Source organism: Theobroma umbraticum, unplaced genomic scaffold (assembly GCF_002168275.2).
Source record: "Theobroma umbraticum cultivar Fairchild unplaced genomic scaffold, ASM216827v3 scaffold_44.0, whole genome shotgun sequence".
Classification (NCBI taxonomy): Eukaryota; Viridiplantae; Streptophyta; class Magnoliopsida; order Malvales; family Malvaceae; genus Theobroma; species Theobroma umbraticum.
This window is the reverse complement of record NW_018397255.1, coordinates 3949292-3970400: the sequence shown is the minus strand read 5'-3', so window position 1 is coordinate 3970400 and position 21109 is coordinate 3949292. Positions and strand designations below refer to the sequence as shown.

General features: G+C 36.0%; 3 protein-coding genes and 1 non-coding gene across 5 annotated transcripts; 2 read left to right on the top strand and 2 right to left on the bottom strand.

Annotated features, from left to right (window-relative positions):
* Positions 1-257: 257 nt before the first annotated feature.
* LOC149527602 (U5 spliceosomal RNA) lies at positions 258-374 on the bottom strand. Its single transcript, XR_016350796.1, has one exon. It is a non-coding gene; the product is annotated as a U5 spliceosomal RNA (small nuclear RNA).
* Positions 375-6453: 6079 nt separating this feature from the next.
* On the top strand, positions 6454-9762 carry LOC110409789 (uncharacterized). Of its 2 annotated transcripts, XR_002444605.1 has the most exons (3): positions 6454-7782; positions 8859-8980; positions 9223-9762. XR_002444605.1 is itself a non-coding variant. In XM_021419255.2 (2 exons), exons 1-2 carry the CDS (start codon positions 7314-7316, stop codon positions 9267-9269), a joined length of 516 nt encoding a protein of 171 aa, XP_021274930.1. In that variant the 5' UTR covers positions 6454-7313; the 3' UTR covers positions 9270-9736. The 2 variants fall into 2 exon arrangements, 1 of the variants encoding a protein (XP_021274930.1); XM_021419255.2 differs by lacking the exon at positions 8859-8980 and having other exon boundaries at positions 9223-9736.
* Positions 9763-11720: 1958 nt separating this feature from the next.
* Positions 11721-16067, top strand: NET2D (Kinase interacting (KIP1-like) family protein). Its single transcript, XM_021445564.2, has 2 exons — positions 11721-12204; positions 12856-16067. The coding sequence occupies exons 1-2, from the start codon at positions 12111-12113 to the stop codon at positions 15855-15857; spliced, it is 3096 nt and encodes a 1031-aa protein (XP_021301239.1). The 5' UTR covers positions 11721-12110; the 3' UTR covers positions 15858-16067.
* Positions 16068-16193: 126 nt separating this feature from the next.
* Positions 16194-19819, bottom strand: NIC1 (nicotinamidase 1). The gene is made up of 5 exons (XM_021445565.2): positions 19319-19819; positions 18996-19179; positions 18766-18899; positions 18435-18620; positions 16194-16657 (listed from the first exon to the last, which is right to left on the bottom strand). Exons 1-5 carry the CDS (start codon positions 19457-19459, stop codon positions 16553-16555), a joined length of 750 nt encoding a protein of 249 aa, XP_021301240.1. The 5' UTR covers positions 19460-19819; the 3' UTR covers positions 16194-16552.
* Positions 19820-21109: the final 1290 nt, after the last annotated feature.

The window sequence follows — 21109 nt, the reverse complement described above, 5'->3', positions numbered from 1 at the left end:
AGGCTGTATACTTCTTATTGTTATAAAATCAATTTTCTAACAAATATTAATCATTTCAAACTATTATTCAATACATAGGCAATGAATTTTTTTTTTTTAACTTTACAAATGGGTTTAAAAGGTTAGTACATGTTAATTTAAGGCATTTTTTAAAAAATAAATTCTTCACTTTCACATTACTTAGCTAATCAAACATATTAGTTGCGCTCCGCTCTGTAACTTGAACGCCCGTTAAACTTTAAACTGGAATTGTAGGGACTCATCCATATCAGAGAGCCCTCCAAAAATTGGCGTATGCCGCTGTCAGCGGCGAGCACACGGTATTCTTTAGTAAAAGGCGAAAGAATAGTTCGCTCTGTGCTCACCGCACGGCTCCGTGCTTTTACCAAGAAGTTAGCCTTTAGTTTATATGATTGCACTTGGACTGTTGGCTTTGGTATCTCATCAATGTGGGATTGAGCGGTTATCAGTGCTGCTTCTAAGTTTCATATGGTCCTAGTCTTTTCATCTTTATCAGGACCGCAGGCGGAAGGGGACCGCGAGTTTTATGAGGGCCCCCTAAGCGGAGATAGAGATGAAATGAGTCGGCCTTGTATGTATAACCAGGAGGAACCATCTCCATCCTCAAGAGAGCCAAGACAAGGAAAGTGGATAAAATCCAAGAAACGTAGTCTACTATTGAATCCCTATTATTTTTCTAATGGTTTAGATTCTAACAGTTGTGTAATTTCGTAAATTGCATATCATGGTCTTCTGAGAAATGTATTGCTTGTTGAGTGAGAGGATAGTCTCCACTGGGAGCATATCAACCAAACTTTGATTGTCATCGTCATCAAGAATCTAAGAACAAATCAAAAAACATGCCAGTGATGACAAGCAAAAATGGGACCCTCTTCTCTCTGTATTCAGGTGATGAAGTATTCAACTACAAGTAGATCAATCAAAGGATGATACGAGCAAATCATTTGGGGTAGAAAATCATATGCAGAGACAAGCAAGCAAATTCCCGGACCAGCAGACTTTGTCCCTGTGCCACACATGGTCTGGGAGAGTACAAACCAGAAACCACATGCCCTTGCCACTCAAAAGATGCTTGCTGCTTATCTTGTGTCAACACCAACTCTCTGCTTTCTCATGATGTAATCATGTCATCAAATATTGACTATCGATTTATAGCTCACCACATGCCTATTTGTCTTTGTTTTAGTCCCTTTGTGGATCACCTTTTTTGGTGCCTATGTCTAAAACTCTAGACATCTTCAAAGTGGTGCAATTTCAAGTTTCTGTGCATCCATGTGCTAGTTCCTAACCATTTCTTTCCTATTGCACAGAACTAATAATATCTACTGTATTGAGTTTTGGCCTGGTTTCTTTTGCTTCAAATTCTTTGTCTCCTAATTAAGTTTCAACTTTCTGCAAATGAGTTCTATTAATTGCTAAATGATATGGACCTTAAGAATGTAATTACTAAAGCCTTTAAAATAAAAGTTTCAAGCCTTTGTTTGATACATGGGAAGAAAGAGATTAGGACTAGTTTAAGGGTTTATAATCATAGATAGATAATACAGCAACTTGTGATCTAATTAAGGTTGCATCGATGGGGCTATTAGGCCATGTTCTTCAATAAATTTGGTCTCTTTGGCATACCACAACTCCACAAATAATAAATTAAAATATAAATTAATTTATTTTTAATCACGTAAGAAAATGGAAAACACTAGGTTTTAGTGGCCAGAAAGGAAATAGAAAACTATTGTCCCACGAGTAATGGCACTAAATTAAAGAACATGAAGCCTCATCATCGATCTCATCGCTTTGGAGTCTGGGGTCTCTTTCAGCACAAATACAAAGTAAAGAAGAAGACAAAATATCTAATGAACATAAATAAACCATCTTACCTTTTCAAACAAGGAGAAATTAAAGAGGCTAATAAATAATAAGGCCAAATTATGATTACTAATCATTCCATCATAGTCCTAACCGGCCAAATTAAGGAGAGGTCATGATCATGGTTGTTGAATTAACCATAACCTATGAAGGCAAATTTCTAAAAGAAAAAACAAGAAGACACTCTGTTTGTTTGACAAATTTAAGACAAACTTTCCATTGAATTTCGTGTATTAGGTGCACCAAGTGAGGGGTGTATATTTGATTTGGATACAATTTTTCTCCCCACTTGCCTATATTATTCTCTTTTTTCCTTTAGTGTTTAATGTCATGAATAATTAATAGTTCAAATCATTACTCTTCATATCATCATATTAATATTCACCCATAAATTTTTGGTTCTCGTGGATATAACCATGAAGTAGTATAGGGAAGCTTAACCAAACATTAAGGGCCCTTATCCCCCACCCAGTACAACTTCATTCTAATAACACTCCCTTTTGTTTCTAATGAAAATAAATGCATTAATAGTTATAATTATAATCAAACAACTTTTAACATATAAAAATTAACAATCAAGTTAAATAAAAGTGTCAGGGCTTAAACTTAAAACTTAACATTCATTCAAGCCATTAGTAAGTGGTGGAGTTCATGGGGCTTCTAGAGGGTTAACTGACTTTGAATGGGTCAATAACCAGTTCCGATGTGGTAAATGTATCGAATACAATCACTCCTTGTCAAAATTTGCCTACTTTGCGGAATCACGAAGGAAGGGAAGTGTGTCGTGTTGATATTTTTGGCTCAAGTGACGTTCTACGCTCTACAAAGCACATGGGGGGAGCGGCGCAAAGTGGGTGAAAGAAAAGCTCACGCTCTTGGAAAGAGCAAGTGGGCGGAGGATACTTGTTTTGTCTGCCTCTGTTTCTTTCGCTTTCGCTCTTGGTTTGATTGCTCAGCCTTTTTTTACAAGTGGGCGCATTTCCCATCTAACATTGCTTTCCGCACAAACATGACTCTCTCGTCACAAAGCTTGTAGAAAAATGGCAGTGGGTGCTGCCGAATGGTATCTGCTTAGTTTTGGGATATATATCGTCAACCCAAATCCACTATTTTATTGGGTTGTAATTTTGCTTTTAAGTATCTCATACTCCATACCTTCACCATCCACACCAAATTTAGCTTTTGCATTCACTATTTTTTCTAAATCTTTCTTTATACTTCCCCTTTACGTTTTATCTTTTTCATTGTTGAAACCTAACAAAAGCAGAAAAACTAAAGCATTACACAGGCAAAGGATTAGAGAAGTAGAAGATTTTGTTGGTGGAAATACTTTATTTCTATACATTTTTTTGGGTCCAACCTTTTTTTTTTCTTCTTAAAGCTACTTTTCATCGAATATGGCAAAACAGCGTCAAAGAAAGAAATCCAACAAGTGTATTGGGCAAAGCCATAGGATACCGTGGAAATATGTAACATGGGTGGATGTTTGGAGGGCAACAAATGATTTGTCAAGAACATCAAAGAGTCAAGCCAAATTTTGGGAAGAAATAATTGTAAAACATAAAATAAAATAAAAAGTTAGGATGATGAGAAAGTGAAGCATTATACATGCTTTTCACCCCCTAGGCCTAGAGTTAGATTTGCTATTTAAATAATTGAAAAAAATGGATGGCCGTTTACTTGAACGTCAAGGTGGGTCCTCAAAGCTTTGCTCTTTTTGCAACAATTTTGCCCTTTCTATCATGATCCATGAGTAAAGTCCTAGATCATTATGTTGTGTGTTACCAACTTGCTGCCTCACATGACAAAACTGGGATTGCATCATCATCGTCCGATCTGGCACCTTTGCCAAGAAATTTCCGATAATTGTAATGAAAAACTTGTTGACGAAATTCTTTATGTGCATAACATAATGTGAACTAAAAAAGGAGAATAATGTACTATGGTATTAAAAAGGGGTGTGCCATTTAATTAGAAGAACTACAAATTTAAAATAAGCCCGTAAATAAATTCAATTACAAAAAAAAAATTCTCAACTAATAAAATTTTATCAAAATCCAAATTAATTCTCTATTAAAATTTGAGTCAAATATGCAACAAGATCTGTTTGGACCTCATTTTTATTTTCTCTTCAACATTTGTCCTTAAGATAATAAAATTTTTATCATATCTTTTCTCGGCAAAAGAAAACCATTAATTGTAACTCTTATTTTTGGAGAACTTTATGCCACAACCGCAAAGTCAAATTAAGCTTGCCATTATTAAAAGTGCCCTGCTTAAGATTTTTTCCGGAAAATTCTCCACCAAGATTGTCTCCTGTGTATTGCCTACTTTCCTAGTAAACGCTTTAGTATTAAAGATGAAGAAAAAAAAAATCCAAATAGAAAAATGGTGCATAAAGAAAGAAAAGGAAAAAAGAAAGCAGATTCGCTCCATGACTTTTCCTACATCTTAAATATTTTCCGCGTAAATGAGTTAAAGACTCTCAGATAAAGATATTTCAATGACATCTTTTCTTCTATTCTCTCACTTACTGTTTATCCATCTACTAATCATTATCTTTTTTAAAATATTAAAAAAAAGTTAATAAAAGAAAAAAGTCATTCAGTGTAATAAGGTTCAACAAGATATCAAGTTACTGCTTCCATGGCTTCTTGAAAATTATTTGTGTTTTTGGTTTTTTTTTGTTTATTGAAAATTAATATGATCTTAAAATTAAAAAGACTTAATCATTTTAATTATGAAAATAAAGTAAACTTACGAGTGCATTCTAACTTTTTGAGTGGGATTGTAAATGGAATAATTTGTTTGCTTTCATATTTGAAACATTTTATAATCTTTTTATTTAAAAAGTAAAAGGTAGAATTAAAAAAGTTAATAATAAAGGTATTATTTCATTTTATCCCGTGCTCATGAATTGCTAAACAAGGACTTTTGCTGCTCTTCATGCTGCTTAAAAACTAATGATGCTTTGCAAAATCGCAACGGAAAGGGCAATCACCATCGTATGAAATGCGATTCATTCTCTAACACGAAAGAAATAAATATTTGGACTACAAGCACAAAAGCTGCCAACGTTTCTATCCAATTAGCACCTAAAAATATAGATGCAATGAATTGTTATGTCCACGGAGTTGAAGAAGAATCATCTAGACAAAAGAAGGAATCGAATAATGAATTGCTTGTGATACTACTAATTCAATCATTTTTTTAAATTTAAATTATATAATTTTGAAAAATTTAAATTTAAATTTTTAATAATCACATTTATATAAAATATAAAATAAAAATATCACGAGACTAACGTAATTCGTCGATATTAATAATTGAACTTGATTTCGAGTCTTCTAATCTAACCGTCAACTCTTTATTGATGTCAATATTGAATACTCGGCTCTGCTGTGAGGTACCATATATGCAGAACCAAACAATTTAATACCCTCAACACAAGAAGAAAAAAGCACTACAAAAAAGAAAAAAAAAAATCTAAGAGACAGCACATGCACACATGCTAATATGCCTCAAGCCTAAAACTTGTCTTCATAAATTGTTATAGTGAGCTAATTGACATGAACGAACAACAAGACAAGGAGAAGTGATCTCAAGGATAAATCATCCTAACAATACGGGAAAGGTCAAGTCATTGATTACTACTAAACATTGCTTCACTTATTAAAGGAAACAAAAAGTACTTCAATCGTATCATGAAGCCATGAAAGAGTTAAAAAAATAAAAAATAAAAATCATTCAAGTAATTTTACTAAGGTTCAACTAAGTTTTCATTTTTCTTTTGGCCAAGTGGGGGTTTTTTATTTAGTTTTTAAAAATAGATATAAGTAAATCAAATCAACAAACAAAAATTTAACTAATCATACGTCAAACTTCATTTTTAATTATATATATAATTATTATTATCAAACATTTAAATTACATAAGGTAAGTGTTTCCATTTTATTTGCTTTTCAATTTTAGCTAAAGGCTATTTCCTTTCAATTCACATTAATTTCGTTTTCAACCTTTAATCTATAATTAAACAGTAAAGTAATTTAATTAATAATTATAATTTTTTGGTATATCATTTAACCAAATAAAACATGGTTTATTTGGCAAAACCTTGCTTGTAAGTAATTAAAAATCTAAAGAAGCTACTAATAATTAATAAAAGAATGCGTACAAAATTCAATTAGGCAAAGCCTAAATTCAACATATTATAATAATATTATAATTGTAGTCTAAACTAACTATTTGTAGGTTAACAATGGCTGGGCTAACGTGTCCATCGCTACAACGCCGTGCGCAAGCAATGATTGGATTTTACGACACCCACGTAAGCAAAATCTGGACGGTTCTCGGTCGCACTTGTCGCCATGTCGAAGGTTAAATTAATTTTTAACCAATTATCTGTTTTTTTAGTAAAAAAATCCTTTAATCGTTCCCTCACACTATCGTATCTGGGCCGTCCGATGTGCTTGGATTAAAAAACTCATACTTAAAAAAAAACTAATTAAAAAAATGGCTCTATAAAATCTAGAAGAGCAGGGGCTCTATTAGTTGATTGTTACAGTAGAGCGAGAAACCTTGAGAGACAGAGTGAAGGAAAAAATGGAGATGAGTGAGCGATAGTAAATTTTAGGGTTTTCGATTATCCCTACAATTTTAATCGATTAAAATTTTCTTTCTCTCTCTACAGTTTGTTGAATTTGACCCCTTTTTTATCAGTGAATTCAACCGTGTATTTTATTTGCCCTCTAAAAAGCTTGGATTTTCCGTTTTCCTCCGGTGAAGCGGTTGGTTTTGTCGATTTTCCGGTGAAACATTTTTTCTCGGTTTTGGTTTCCTTGGTAGACCGTTTGATCCCTTTCCGATCCCGGATTATCCCGATTTTCCCCAGAAGGTCATATCTTTGAATCATAATCGAATCGCCGATTCTAAAAATTTTGAGCTTTTAGCGGCGTTTCAGTTCTGTAAAATTAAAATATTTTATTTAAAAATATTTGTCTTTTTTTCACTTGGAGCAAAGGTTCTAAATTTGGGACTTCTAAGGGCTTTTGTGTTTTTGGTGACTTTGGTTGCACAATTTTGAGGAAAGAACAAAGGGTCATTAAACTGTAGAAAAAAGAAACAGCGGTATGAGAAAATGACCCATTTGATTGGATAAATTTGTTTGGGCTTGAATTTTTTTTGAAGAAAATATATAGTGAAGACAGTTTGCTTGAGCTTAATTTACAAGCCTTTTTTTTTTTTTACTTCAATTGATATTAAAAAATTGTTGGATTCAATTAATATCTTTCCAAATTCTGATCTTGTTTTTTAATTATCAAACTCAATTGATCATTTCCTAATATAGTGGTTAACTGCAAGAAAAAGTAACCATTTTGACTTAAAAAGGAAGAGGATTTATGTAGTTTTAAGGTTGTTCCAAAAAAATGGCAGTTTCCTTTCCTGGTTTTCCATGGTGGTTTTGGGGTGGTGGAAGTAAAGAGAAACAACCTGTTTCAAATGGGTCTTCTTTAAATTCTCTGAATTCTTCTTCTTCTGATTGGGGGTTGGGGTTGAGAGAGTCTGAAACTGTTAAATTCCAGACAAAAATAGCCCCAAAGAAGGGAAAGGGAAAGTGGCAAGGTTGTGAGGAGAGGAGGGTGGTTGATAAAGAATGCGATATCGTGGTAGTTCCATCAGATGGTATGCATTCGTCTGGATATGAATCAGATGGTCCAGAATGGTCCATTGGGTGGGAAGAGCCCCACGGTCCTGGTTTTCAAGGTGATGGTGAAGATGATGGTGGGTTTGCTGTGCTGGTTCCTTGTTATAGACCTGGTTGCAAGGAAATTGTAGAGGCCTTCAATAACCAGCTCTTGTGTGCAATCAGGAACCTCCCTAATGGCTTATCTTCTGGTAAGAGCTTATTCCTATAAAAATCTATTTAATTCCTTTGTTCATTTATGATATTATTTTGATTGATTGTGCATTGACACCTAGAATCAGCTTGTTGGTGGAACTGTTCAAATTTAACCTGTGCCATTGAATTTTATGGCACGGTGTTTTGTGAGGCTAATTGATTGGTTCTATGGCATCTTAAATGCTCCTCTGTCTTGGAAGCTACATTTTTAACTTGTTCAGGGTAAAAGGCTTCATATCTGTCTTTGTCAAGAAGTTAAGATTGTTCTTCATGCCTTTCTGTGTCTAACTGTAAGCTTTTGCTATCTCTATTAAACAAATATCACTGTTCTGTACTTGGAAGCTATTTGGAGTAGTACAGTTTAAGAGAATGTTGCCTTGTTTTCTAGAAATTAGGTCCCTTATACCTATTTAACAAGGCAATATCATGTGATTTGGCTGCAACTTATAGCATACTTTCATGTTCACTGCACTCAATCCTTGCAGCATACATCACTTAAATTAAAGAAAGCCTCGATGGAATTTAAATTTTAATGAAACATTAGCTTCACACTTGCCATTGTTAACTAGATGCTTTAAACTTGATGTGGTCTGGAGAGTGTTCAAGTGACTACATGCAGCCTTTAGATTTGTTCTTTTTAAACAACGTATGGGAAAAGTATAAGATGATGTGCTTTGACATGCAGAACTTTTGTTGTATCCTCATTTTTCCTGCTCTTTTTTTTTTTTTTTGTGGTGGTGGTGGTGGTTGGGGGGGGGGGCGCACAGAACGCCAAGAAAAGAGTGTTACAAATTAGGATTTTATGAGGTATCTCCATTCTGAGATAATTGGTAGGTATCATTGATGCAACTTGTCCAAATGATTTAGAAAACTTTGCAGGATCAATTTTCAGAGTCTGTGTAATTCTTGCTGCCATTTTGGTGTCAACCTTTCTTTCTTCCAACCTATTTCTTGCAAGGTGCTTCCTGAGTGGCCCTTTGTAGTTTTAGGCAGCAGCAGTTTATGTTTACCTTAGTCTGAGTGAGAACAAACATGAGTTTGCTCGATACTATAATTTTATTATTTGATGCAGTTTGCATACACTTATTAATATCAGACAAGTAACCATCTGGAGCTGCTTGGTAGCATGCCTCTGGACAATATTGCAAACATTGTCGATCAATGATGAACTGTCTGTGTGAATAGCTTTTTAAGGTAGGGAGTTTGGCTTTTGACTTGTTATCTTATCTCTTAAACTCTGTTGAATTCCATAATTCCTATTTATGACTTATGAGTTTGGTGTTTCTTAGTTATTAAAAGATGTTTATACATGTTCTTTTGACAGAAATTGCTGCTTTGGGTGTTTCTTGCCGTTAACTTCGTTGCTCTTTTGCATGGGCCTAATATTTTTCTGATGCACACTTTAACTTTTATTTGCATTTTTGTCAAATATGCAGAGGGAAGCAACTCTATGCAGCAGTGGTTCTCTTCTCTGAAAGGCTAGAACTGGCTGCCTGAATGTCGATAAGTTTCTGTTAATATTTCAGCCTTGGAGTAGTCTTGAAGAAGTAATCTTATTATAGTATCAGAGAATAATGTAAAAAGAATAGCAAGCGATGGTAGAGATGAAACTTCTGATAGAATGCAGAGGATTGACATCCATGGAGAATGGAGATGCACAGAGTATGCTTTATTCTCTGCTTCAAGATGACACTTGTTGTCAGGATTTTACTCTGTTTAGTTAGTCATCCTTCCTGCTTACATGCGTTGAATTGATCTGAGGAAAACCAACGATATGATGGAGAGTCTTTTTGTTTTCTGTAAATAGTATTACTGTGAATATGCAAGAAATGATCCTTGCTTTTCAGCTCACAGCTACTGTGAATAATTTTGATATTTCCCCCGAGTAATCTACCGTCCAATCAATTTTGTAAATCCTTTTTTAACCTCTATCACGAGGATTATTTTTCTTTTATATTTAGCTGCTTTCTTGTATTGATCGATGGCATGTTGTTTAGTTTGTGTTGTGTAGTTACTTCTGTCAATGAGAGCTCTAACCCAACAGTTTGTGCTTTGTGGTCGATGATAGCTAAATTAATCTAGAACACTCGGTACCCAGCTGCAATTGTCCAGTAGAAACGGAAAAAAGGACAGTTCATGAGCAATGCAAATAGGTGTCACTTCACACTTCTGACATAAAAGCATTGCCCAAAGTTTCCTCTTTCGCTACGGAGCGGGTCCTCAAGAGTTCTCCTGCTTCTTTTCTTCCTCTCAACAGCAACCTCACGCCGTGAAGGTGGTCCACATGGTTCTGTAATTCTGAATTGCAATAACAAACGAGTCCCCTGATTTTATACCATCATTAAAAAGAAAAAAACAAGTGGAAATATTATCCTTGGCTCATAGCTTAGTGGGCCTTGAATATGGACCACTTGAGTTGCGGTTGTTAGATGATGAAATCGTGCAAATGATGAAATCAGTTCTTGGCGTTTGCCGTGATCACATGAAGATCCTGCAGTTGTTGCCATAAAGCTTAAAAAAAGGAGGGGTTTCTTGAGAGCGTGCGTTGTATGTTGATCTTGCAGTTCTAAGTCTCAGTCCCACCTTTACCATTCCATGTCTAACCCTACACAACCAGTTTGCAGTGCCAATGACGCCCATTAGCTTTTACCCGAAGCAATGATTCAAGTAATCTTTGATAAAGTGTTGTCGAGGGCATGCTTTTGTCCGGAAAGAAAAGCTGTGCTCCATGGGTTGCCTGTCAAGGCCCCCTCCCCAGTCCCATGTCTTCCCATCTTTTGGCAGTCATGACATGCAAGCCATGATTCAAATTATTGTTGAAAAATTTGAGGTTGCCGCTACCAGGCCTGCCATCATTTTATTGTTCGAGATAATCTTTATAGATTTTCACTTCTTTTCCTTATTATCACTTTCGTTTAGGAAGAATGGGAAGCGGCTCCTTGATCAACATAAAGCTATTGCGATGAGAGTATCAATAGCTTGGCTTGCGGATGACAACGAAATAACTAGATTGTTAATCTTAGAGAAGTTGTGTCTATTCTCCCTTCCTTTCAAAAGAGACCATTGCTAATATTATAACCATTTTATATAAGGCAAGAATTTGACAATGTGCTAATTTTTGAAGATCCAAAGTTAGTAAACGTTGTTATCCATGTCATAATCAAAATTCTTTTCAATAATTTTTTTATTAATCTTAAATAATTAAGACATTTTTATCACCATATTCATATTATGATAAAATAATCAAATTTTTATAAAAAAAAAAAACTTTACGTTAATGTTTTGTTTACAAATCATTCACATAAATTTATCTTTAGATTAAACTTTTTAATAATCAGGGATTCTTTGTTCTTATCAGTTCAACGTTTCCACCATGGGAGACTTGGAAGTTTTCATTTGGTTACCGAAATCAAGCCAGGGAGGCCTAAAGGACAATTAGCTAGAAATGCTGAACACTTTGTTCTTTTAACTCTCAAACATGGGTCCTCTCCCAAAAATATATGCCAACAGAAATGCCTGTCCTTTCTTATTCAATTGATTAGGGCACCTAACTTTGATCTTCAAACACTCCCCTATTAAAAGCATGCCCTTTAGAAAAGCTGTTTAGTCTTTCAGACGAGGAGATTCCAAGTCCAGTCGGTGACAGACTGACAGATTGCTTAGCTTAAACGGCTTTTATTTCTAATAAAAATTGATTGTTTTCCCACACCTTTGAAAAACTTTGTAATTCATTCCCCTATGGAAAATGGAAAAAGTCGGTTAAAAGAAGTATCCCAAATCATAAAAGTGGGGTGCCCTGAACACCCTGGAAAAAGACAAGAAAGCCACGTGGAGATGGACCACTGGCTGAACCTTTTGAACTGGTTTGTTTATTTTTTTGTTTTTTGAGGTACAATGCCACTTCCATGGCTTATTTTAATACAAAGAGAAAGAGAAGAAACAAGGCTTTCCATTGCTTCAACAATATATTCGGCCGAAGTTTGCTCCCCTCCATGATCCTATAACAAATACAGAAGACACAGATTTCTTTGTTGCACGTTTCCTTGTCAAAACTAAGACTTTTTTTTTCCTTCTGCTTCTTGTTCTTTTTCCTTTCTCTTCCCTTCTCTTATTCCTTATTGGCTTCCATGTCTTCTCTTTGTTTTATAGAGAGATAGATAAGATACAGAGCTAAAGCTAAAGAGAGAGAGAGAGAGAGAGGTGTAGAGTTTTGTGTGCTTCTGGGGTCTTAACAGAAACAAAGAACAGAGATTTTTTTTTTTTCTACATGTTTTTGGTATTGCGGTTCTTTCAATAGAGAAGAAAAGGGTGATAAGGTAAAAATATGTTGCAAAGAGCTGCAAGCAATGCATATTCTTGGTGGTGGGCTAGCCACATCAGAACAAAGCAGTCAAAATGGCTGGAACAAAACCTCCAAGGTATTTATGTTTTTCCTTGATGTCCAAAGCATAATCATTTCTGGGTTTTTGTTGTTGTTTTATGATTCTCTTTGCTTTGCCCATTTTGAATGGATTTTTTTTTATGAATGAAAGCTGAAATTTTGGCCTGGTTGATGTCAAATCATCATCGTATATAGATAGTTTAGTTCTTTCTGACAATTTTGATTCAAATGATATATCGTAAATGCAGTTAGACAGATGGAGTTTAAATTCATTATCATTTATGATCCAGCATCTTCATTGCATATTCTTTTATTTTTCTTTTAAAAATGTGTCTAATATTATTTATTTTCTGGCACAATTAAGTGAAGCAATGATCTCCTAACAGTCAGAAAAATCTATTGTTGTACAACCTTATTACAGTTAATTCCCTTTTCAAGTCTATATTTCTGATCATGAATCAGTTTAGATCAATAGCAGGGATTCAATTTACTCAGTCCATGATCTACCTAAGGTTAAATTTTGATCAAATCTCTGTTTCCATATTATTGAAATGGTAACAGCTTAGGAATACTTATGAAGTTGGTGCTATAATTTATCAATGATCAACTGGTTTTTAGCTTTGAAATACTCAATCTGTATCTGTATGCAATTGGAAAACTCTCTGAGAAAATTCAATGGGAATTGCAGATATGGAGGAAAAAGTAGCTAGCGTGCTTAAGCTCATTGAAGAAGATGGAGACTCCTTTGCCAAGAGAGCAGAAATGTACTACAAAAAGAGGCCAGAACTGATACATTTTGTGGAAGAATCCTACAGAGCTTACCGTTCCTTAGCTGAACGGTATGACCATATATCAACAGAGCTGCAAAATGCAAACAACACAATTGCTTCTGTTTTTCCAGAGCAAGTCCAGTTTGCGATGGATGATGAAGAGGAAGATGGCTCACCAAAATTTCCAAAGAAGTCTTCAGAAAACTCAAAAGCCAATATCCCCAAGGTTCCGAAGCTTCCTGTCAAAGATTTAAAGGGTTTAATAACATCAGCCACGAAGAAAATGCAACCTAAGAAATCAAAAAAAGCCACTGCCACTGCAGTTCCTAAGTCTGGTTTGACCAAGGCTCAGGGACTAGAGGAGATTGACAGGCTTCAGAAACGAATTCTCGCATTGCAGACGGAAAAGGAGTTTGTTAAGAGCTCTTATGAGAGTGGGCTGGCAAAGTACTGGGAAATAGAGAATGAGATAAAAGAAATGCAAGAGAGAGTTTGCAGTTTGGGAGATGAATTTGGTGAAGGTAGGGTCATTGAAGATGATGAGGCTCGAAATCTGATGACGGCAACGGCTTTGAAATCATGCAAAGAGACCTTGGATCAGCTGCAGGAGAAACAGGAGAGATCAGTCATAGAAGTAGAAGTGGAGCAGAAAAGGATCAAAGATGCCAGGGATAAGTTGGACTCTCTCAAGAACGCATTTCTCTTAAACGAAGTCAGTGAGGAAAAGCCATCTGGTGCAGATAAATCAGAAATAGCAGTACAAAAGTCTAAAAGATTGGAACAGGAAGTGAGTGACACTACCCAAAAGAAAAAAGGTTTGGAGTCTTTAAGGGAGAAGATTAAGGAGCACTTTGAAGTTGGCCTTGGTGAATCTTTGACTGTGACAGAAATGGCGGAGAAGATTGATGAACTTGTGAACAAGGTGATCAACTTAGAAACTGCAGTCTCTTCTCAGACAGCTCTTATCCAAAGACTAAGAACAGAGACTGATGAGCTCCAAGCCCAGATTCGGACCTTGGAAGATGATAAGGCCACGCTGATTGATGGAAAAAAAGATTTGAGGAACAAGCTAAGGGAGATGGAGGAGAAGTTGCATGGGATTCAGGGTTTGAACCAGAGCATTGAAGACCAAAACAACAACCTCCAAACACATTTTACTGAAGCTCATTGTAATCTTAATCACCTTTCTGAGAAAATGCATAGTGTGCAGCCAGATGGGGAGCTTGAAAGAGAGAAGAGCTCTTCCGTGGAAGTGATATTGTCAAAGGAGAAGATCAAAGATAGTGACAAGAAGCCAGAGAAGGTGAAAGCAGGCAAGGAGTTTGAGGTCGCTGATGCATCCGGAAGAGAGAACTCTCCAGCTGAAGTCAAATCCCAAAAAGAGTCTGAAGAACAAGAGAGCAAAAATCGGAATCTAAGTGATGGCTGCAAAATGCTGCAGAGTGCAAAACCAGAGGAGATGGTCACAGTCTCAAGTTCTTTACGAAAGGAAGAGGACTCCCTGGTTAAAGTTGAATCATCCAAAGGGCCAGAACAAAAAGGAGAAAACGTTGATCATGATGATGGCTTTACAATGGGTGGGAATGCAAAATTAGAAGGGAAGGAGGAGGTGAAAGTAAAAGAGAGGGAGGATGCAAAAGAACATGATTTGATTACAAGTTCTGTAGATGGAGGTGTTAGCCACGAAGATTCTAAGCCTTCAGAGAAATGTGAAGACCTGATGGACAAAGTTGATGAGCAAGCTTCTTCACAGACAGTGGACACTCTTGCCAAAGTTGAACCAAACGAACAGGAGAGAGGTCAAGAGGATGAGCCAGACTGGAAGAAGTTGTTCTTGAAAGGTATGGAAGACAGAGAGAAGAATCTATTGACGGAGTATACCACAATGCTTCGAAACTACAAGGACACCAAGAAGAAGCTCACGGAAGTGGAGACAAAGAACCAGAATGGCCTGTTTGAGATAACATTGCAGCTAAGGGAACTGAAGAGCACTAACGCCATGAAAGATGAAGAGATTCGGTCCTTACGTCAGAAACTAAGCCTTTACCAAACAGGTCTTGGTGAAAGCAATACTGATCAATATGTTGAAACTCGAGTAAGTTCTGAGAAATCAATATTGACTGAAACCTCCACAACACCAGAGAAAGAATTACAAGAAGACCTTGGGGTAATGCTAATTAACCAGTCTCAAACTACTTCAGCAATTGAAGAAAAGTTCCGGATGAACATTGATGAACTGCTAGAGGAGAACTTGGATTTCTGGTTACGATTCAGCACAGCATTCCATGAGGTACAGAAATTTGAAACTGCGGTGAAAGACTTAGCTGCTGAGGCATCAAAACTCGAGGAAAGACAAAAGCAAGATGGAAGTAGCACTGCAAAATACTCTCTAAAATCCGATGTGCGACCATTATACAAACACCTCAGAGAAATACAGACTGAATTGACTGTCTGGGTGGAAAAAAGTGTATTACTAAAAGAAGAACTGAAGAACCGATTCTCATCTTTGTGTGACATTCAGGAAGAAATAACAAAGGCTTTGAAAGCAAGTGCTGAAGATGACGACTTCAAGTTCACAAGTTACCAAGCAGCGAAATTCCAAGGTGAGATTTTGAACATGAAACAAGAGAATAACAAAGTTGCAGATGAATTGCAAGCAGGTTTAGATCATGTAACAACACTACAGCTTGAAGTTGATAGAACTCTGGCAAAGTTGACAGAAGATTGGGGGCTTTCTGGATCTAGGAGCCGTCAAAGTGGTCAACTGCAACACTCAGATAGTCGTTCTCGAGTTCCTTTGAGGTCATTTATCTTTGGTGTCAAACCAAAGAAGCAAAGGACATCCATCTTTTCCTGCGTACACCCCGCACTGAATCGGAAGTACAATGGTTTAAGACAAGGACTTGGTAGCACTAGGTAAACTGTTTGGCTGTGCGTGTTAGCTTATATTATAATGTTTTCTTCCCTCTTCTCAAAGTTGCTTACTTTCCTTTTAGTGATACTTTCACAGAAGGCAACACTTTTCCTATTCTCATTTTGTTTATGAACTGGAAAAGCATGTTTTCTGTTGGCAGTAGATGTTTTATAGTCTGTAATTATCAACGTGAAGGGAATATTTTGTTTATCTGTATTCTTCATTCTCATTCATCCAGAAGCTTTAGCAAAATTGCCCTGTTTCAATTCAACATCAGAGTGATAGGATCTTAGCCATTTCAAGTTATTTTCTACACCAATGTCAGGTAAGAAAAGTTGGTGATAAGAACAGAGTCTAATTTATCTAATGGTTTCCCCCAATTCTTCTTCCTTAGGGGCCGGCTGGAGGTTTGAACTATGGAGTGCATGCAGTAAGGATACAAGAATTATAGGAAACCGATGCCAAGTGAATCTTCAAAATACAGCTATTTGTCTCCCCTACAGTACAAACTAAACAAACCAGTAGCCTAAACGTGGCCTGGTACTGACAAAGCTTAACAGAAATGAAAAGCATATAATAAACTAGTAAGTATCCTATTGATGAAACGATGCATACAGGCTCTGGTAAGTCATGTGCCCTGCACATCGTGATCATCTTCTTCTTGGGCACTGATATCAAAGTTGGAGCCAAACTAACTTTGTTTACAGGTCTGTATCACTTTCAACACACACAGCAAATGAGACCTCAGATACAACCCTGGCTCCCCTTCCCTTGGCAATGTACAGACCTATGTGATGCATGAGATCCTGCCATAGGAAAAAATTTCAAAAGAGTTTTTATCAATAAGAAAACAAGCAGCCTAAACTTTTTTTTTTTTTTTACACATTTCTTTTTATCAATTGTCAGGGAAAAACTATTGTCGCTGATGAAGGGACCTCAAAAAAAAACTTTTGAATTCATTTTAGGCTAAGTAACTTAATATGCATCTTCACAGTAATGCAGTCTCTTTTTAAGCATTGCCTCTGTATTATTGTGGGTATCACTCTGCAATTATAACCACAGTACCTTATCCATTGTATTAAATTACATTCTCAATGTCCAGTCTCAACCTTATTCCACCTTAGTATGCTGAAGCAAACAGTCAACAAGTAATCACTATTGTACTCAATCTCAGATTACTAACACTTTTCAATCAAAAAAAAAAAAAAGATTAGTTACCGCAGAAACACCTTCACATTAATGTAGTAACTAACGGAAAATGATGTCTAAGTGAATTAATGACTCTCTATGTATATACATATGCATGCGTGTAAGTCTGTTTAGGCATTCCCCTCGCTTGCATTCTCAATATCCGGTTTACACCTTGTCTTCTACACCTTGTCTTCTTGTCTGCTGAAACTAAAAGCTAGAAATCAAAGCCTTTTCTGCACACACCCAGCAAATTCATCCTCAAGTACAGAATTTTAATGCTAATGCAAGCTCATTGGGGAATTCAACACTTCTCCAAAATACTTTCCTTGATACCTCTCTCCACCATGTCTAATATTAATCATCCCAATTTCCATTGCGCAGCCTAACAGGTTATATTCATGCACGCATCCATGGTAACTTGGTTTCTTATCTGCAACTTTTGGGTGAAGGTATGATAAATATCCAATGTCCAATTTAAGAACCAAAATGATCTAACTTCAGGAGTTACTGCCTTCAAAAAATGGAAGGTAATTTGTATCAAGATTAAAATATTACCAATCAGTTTGTTTGAAATTTTAGAAGCAATGCTTTAAAATAATTTATAGTAAACAATAATCAGTACAAACACCATAGCAGATCAAATGGTTCTTTCAAGCCATCTAATTGTGGTTCTTATGAGAAACCAGAAGAAGAATTGGATAATTGATAAACAAGTGAAACTCAAAGAACAGAGTGAAGTCATATAGATGACTCGGTGATCAATAACTTTCTCCATGATGCCTATGTTTTATCAAATATGATATTGGCTCAGTATTCATTACTGATTTAAGTTTATATCTGAAAAAAAAAAAAACCATCCTATCCACAATTGTGCTGTTGTTATTGACTATTTATTTTCTCTACTTCCTGACACATGGACTGCATTGGCTTCCGATGAAGATGGTTACCAAACAAAGCGTTTTAAAAAGAAAGCATCTGTAGATAAAAAAAACTCAAAAAGAACTATGCTTGCATAAATAACTTTATACTAAGTTTTCTGCTTCTCACCAACCTCTGTAAGTTATTAGACTGTCACTTAGAATAGCATTCAAGAGAGCTGATACTCTTTCCCCCAAGTTTCTATGAACTGTTCTTCCAAGAATCCCAAGAGCTATTATCCATATGATACCACTATAGTCTCTCTGATGGTGAACTATTTGTTTAAGACTTAATGAATTATTTATTCAATTATTAAAAGTAGAACGATGTAAGATTTGGAAATTTAAACTCACTGAATTACTTCACCAGGAGAAATGTTTTCTTAAAAATCAAGCTTTTTAAGTTTATTGCATATCAAAATTGAACCAAACAAAGATTAAAATCTTAAAATCTGTTATCTATGATTTGAACTACCTGAGGATGAGCCAGAGCACCATTGATATCTTTGGCAACATGAACTGGAAGATCAAAAGTTGCACAAGCACTGGAGTATACAATCACATCCTCAAGAGGGGTAAGAATTCGGCGATTTCTGGCAGATAGAGTGGAACATACAAAATCCAATACACAAATATCTGTGCATATCCCTACAACCAAGATCTTCAAAATCCGAAAGAGGTAGATCAGAATAGACAAAATCTTATGTAAAACTATACATTAAGTCTTTCCCAGATACACTCAAACGAAGAGCAAAACGCAACAATCAAAACTGAGCTGTCTCTTTGTAATTGTTAGAAATACTTACAGCTTTAATCTGATTATTTTTAACCCAATCAACAAACAAATTTGAACCATCTTTCTCAATGGAACCAAGGAACCCATCAATGCAATCTTTGCATTTAAGTGTAGCATTAGGCTCATTCTCTAGCCACTGGAGAGCTAAAATACATAAACATGCATGCCATTAAATTCATATTTTGAAAGGAAGAAATAAATAAGCATGAATAATAAGTAGTCATCAAAATAGCGAAGTACCAGGAACCAATCTTGCTTCATCAGTTCCAGTAATGCAATGAGGAGGGTAAGGAGGCTCAGGAATATCAGGATGATGGGAATCAAGGAAAGCAAAAACAGGCCAATTTTTCTCACAGAACAGCTTGGCTAGTCTCACAGACTCTTCAACCATATCAGATATTTGTTTATCAGGTTCCCTTGGAGCCTATAGAAACAAGATCCCACATTACCATTTATCGAAAATATAAAAGCAAAAAATTAATTTAGCTTCTCAAAAGCATGCAAGAGTATATAGGCAATGACAAAAAGTTGTATCACGGGAAAAGAAAGTTTGAGAAAGTTACCAGATTTCCAGCTCCAACGGTGCAGAAGCCATTAACAACGTCAACAAGAACAAGACCAGTCTTAACATCTTGGGAAAGAACCAAAGAGCTTTGCTCCACAGGAAGATCCTTCTTCAACAAATCAATTGTCTTTGACACCATCTTCTTCTTATTATTCCTTGCTTAACAACACCCAAAAGAGACAATGAATAGGAACAGAGAAGAGCCAACAATCCACATAGATATATGTAAAGCAGTGGTTGACTGTGCTTTTGGCCACTTCAAATACGGCGTTGAATATATGAGAGATTCGATGACTACCGTTGGATCACACATCTACTGTTGAGATATGGATTCCTCGGAGGTGAGTGACGATTGTGGGATTTTTAAGGGGTGGGTCCAAGCTTGGAGGAAAAAAACAGCAGATGTCAAAAGAGACGAACAAACCGAGTCACATAAAAAGGAAACTGAGATCCCATTTGTTAGCTTTTGGTCACTGGTGTCTCCTCCATCTCCATGGACCTCGTTTTCCACCTTTATTTATTTATATATTAAGCGAAGTCGATTGCTGGGATTATATATTTTTTCCAATATTGTCGTTGTTGTTGTCGTTATCGAGTGATGGGGCTGATGACTGGTAAGGAAGGATGAGATGTTACCGAATCATCATTGTCATTCAATACCTCCGACCTGGTCTTTCCTTTGTTTTAAGAAAGAAGGCCGCCTAACTTCCACCTTCATAGGTCCCATGGGCACATTAACATCTCCAAACTATAATGTTTTATTTTGTTAATTTTCAATTCTATAACTATAGAGTCAGGCTTCATTTAAGCCTTGTATAGTGACAGCTTCCTGGTTAGTGTTAATTCAGAAAAGTTCATTGTTGTAAAATTATAATAATGGAAGCAATTATATGAAAGGGAATGCTTGTTCTCATGCAAAGGTACGAAAAATTGTCTCCTCCATTGTTTGAGGACACTTTCCTTTATTTTGGCTTAATCAAGCCAACAGCTTAACTTTCTTTAAATAACAAAGCAAACTATTCGACCTAGGCTGTCTTATTGTCGATTCAAACACAGAAAAATCCAAGAATTTTCACAAATAAGGAAACCTTTCTTTGCCAGAAAGATCTCATCTTTTGCCCCCTTCTTTTCTAGAAGGATTCATCTTCTTCCGGTAAGTATGCCAAGATGCTACATTCTTCAATACCCGTTGATTAGTATACATCTTTCTTTTTTATAATTTTGGTCTGATAGTTTACGTCTTTCTACGTAGTGCTGATAGCACATCATCTGCTGTATCTAGTATGCTCGACTCTAACACTCAGCTCTGTTAAAAATTTAACTCTAGCACCAGGCTTTGTCAAAACTCCAAGTCTCTTTACTCACAGTTCGCTCTTTAGACAGAAAGGTAACCCACAAAGTCACAGGACTTGAAAATTTTATCAAACTATGAGTCAAAAAATGACACAATAATTGTAAGAACTGAAACACAACTTCAGCGTTTCGATAGATAATAGATTTCAAAAGCAACTTGCTACCTTCAGTTACAAGGAGGACGCTGCAGCTACAATATATACAGTGAATTCCAGTGATTTCTCGGTACAATCTCCATATTGGAGTTACACCACAAAACCATGGACCCCGTTATACAAGAAAATAATTGAGCATGAGACCAAAGCTTACAGATCTCACTTGCCCTTATCGTCATCTTTAGGAAGCTGTACACCCATCAGCCCAAGCAAATTAGAAGTTGGGCCAGGAAGTCCTTGTTGACAAGAAAAAGAGTCAAGAAGGTTTTTAACAAGGTTGA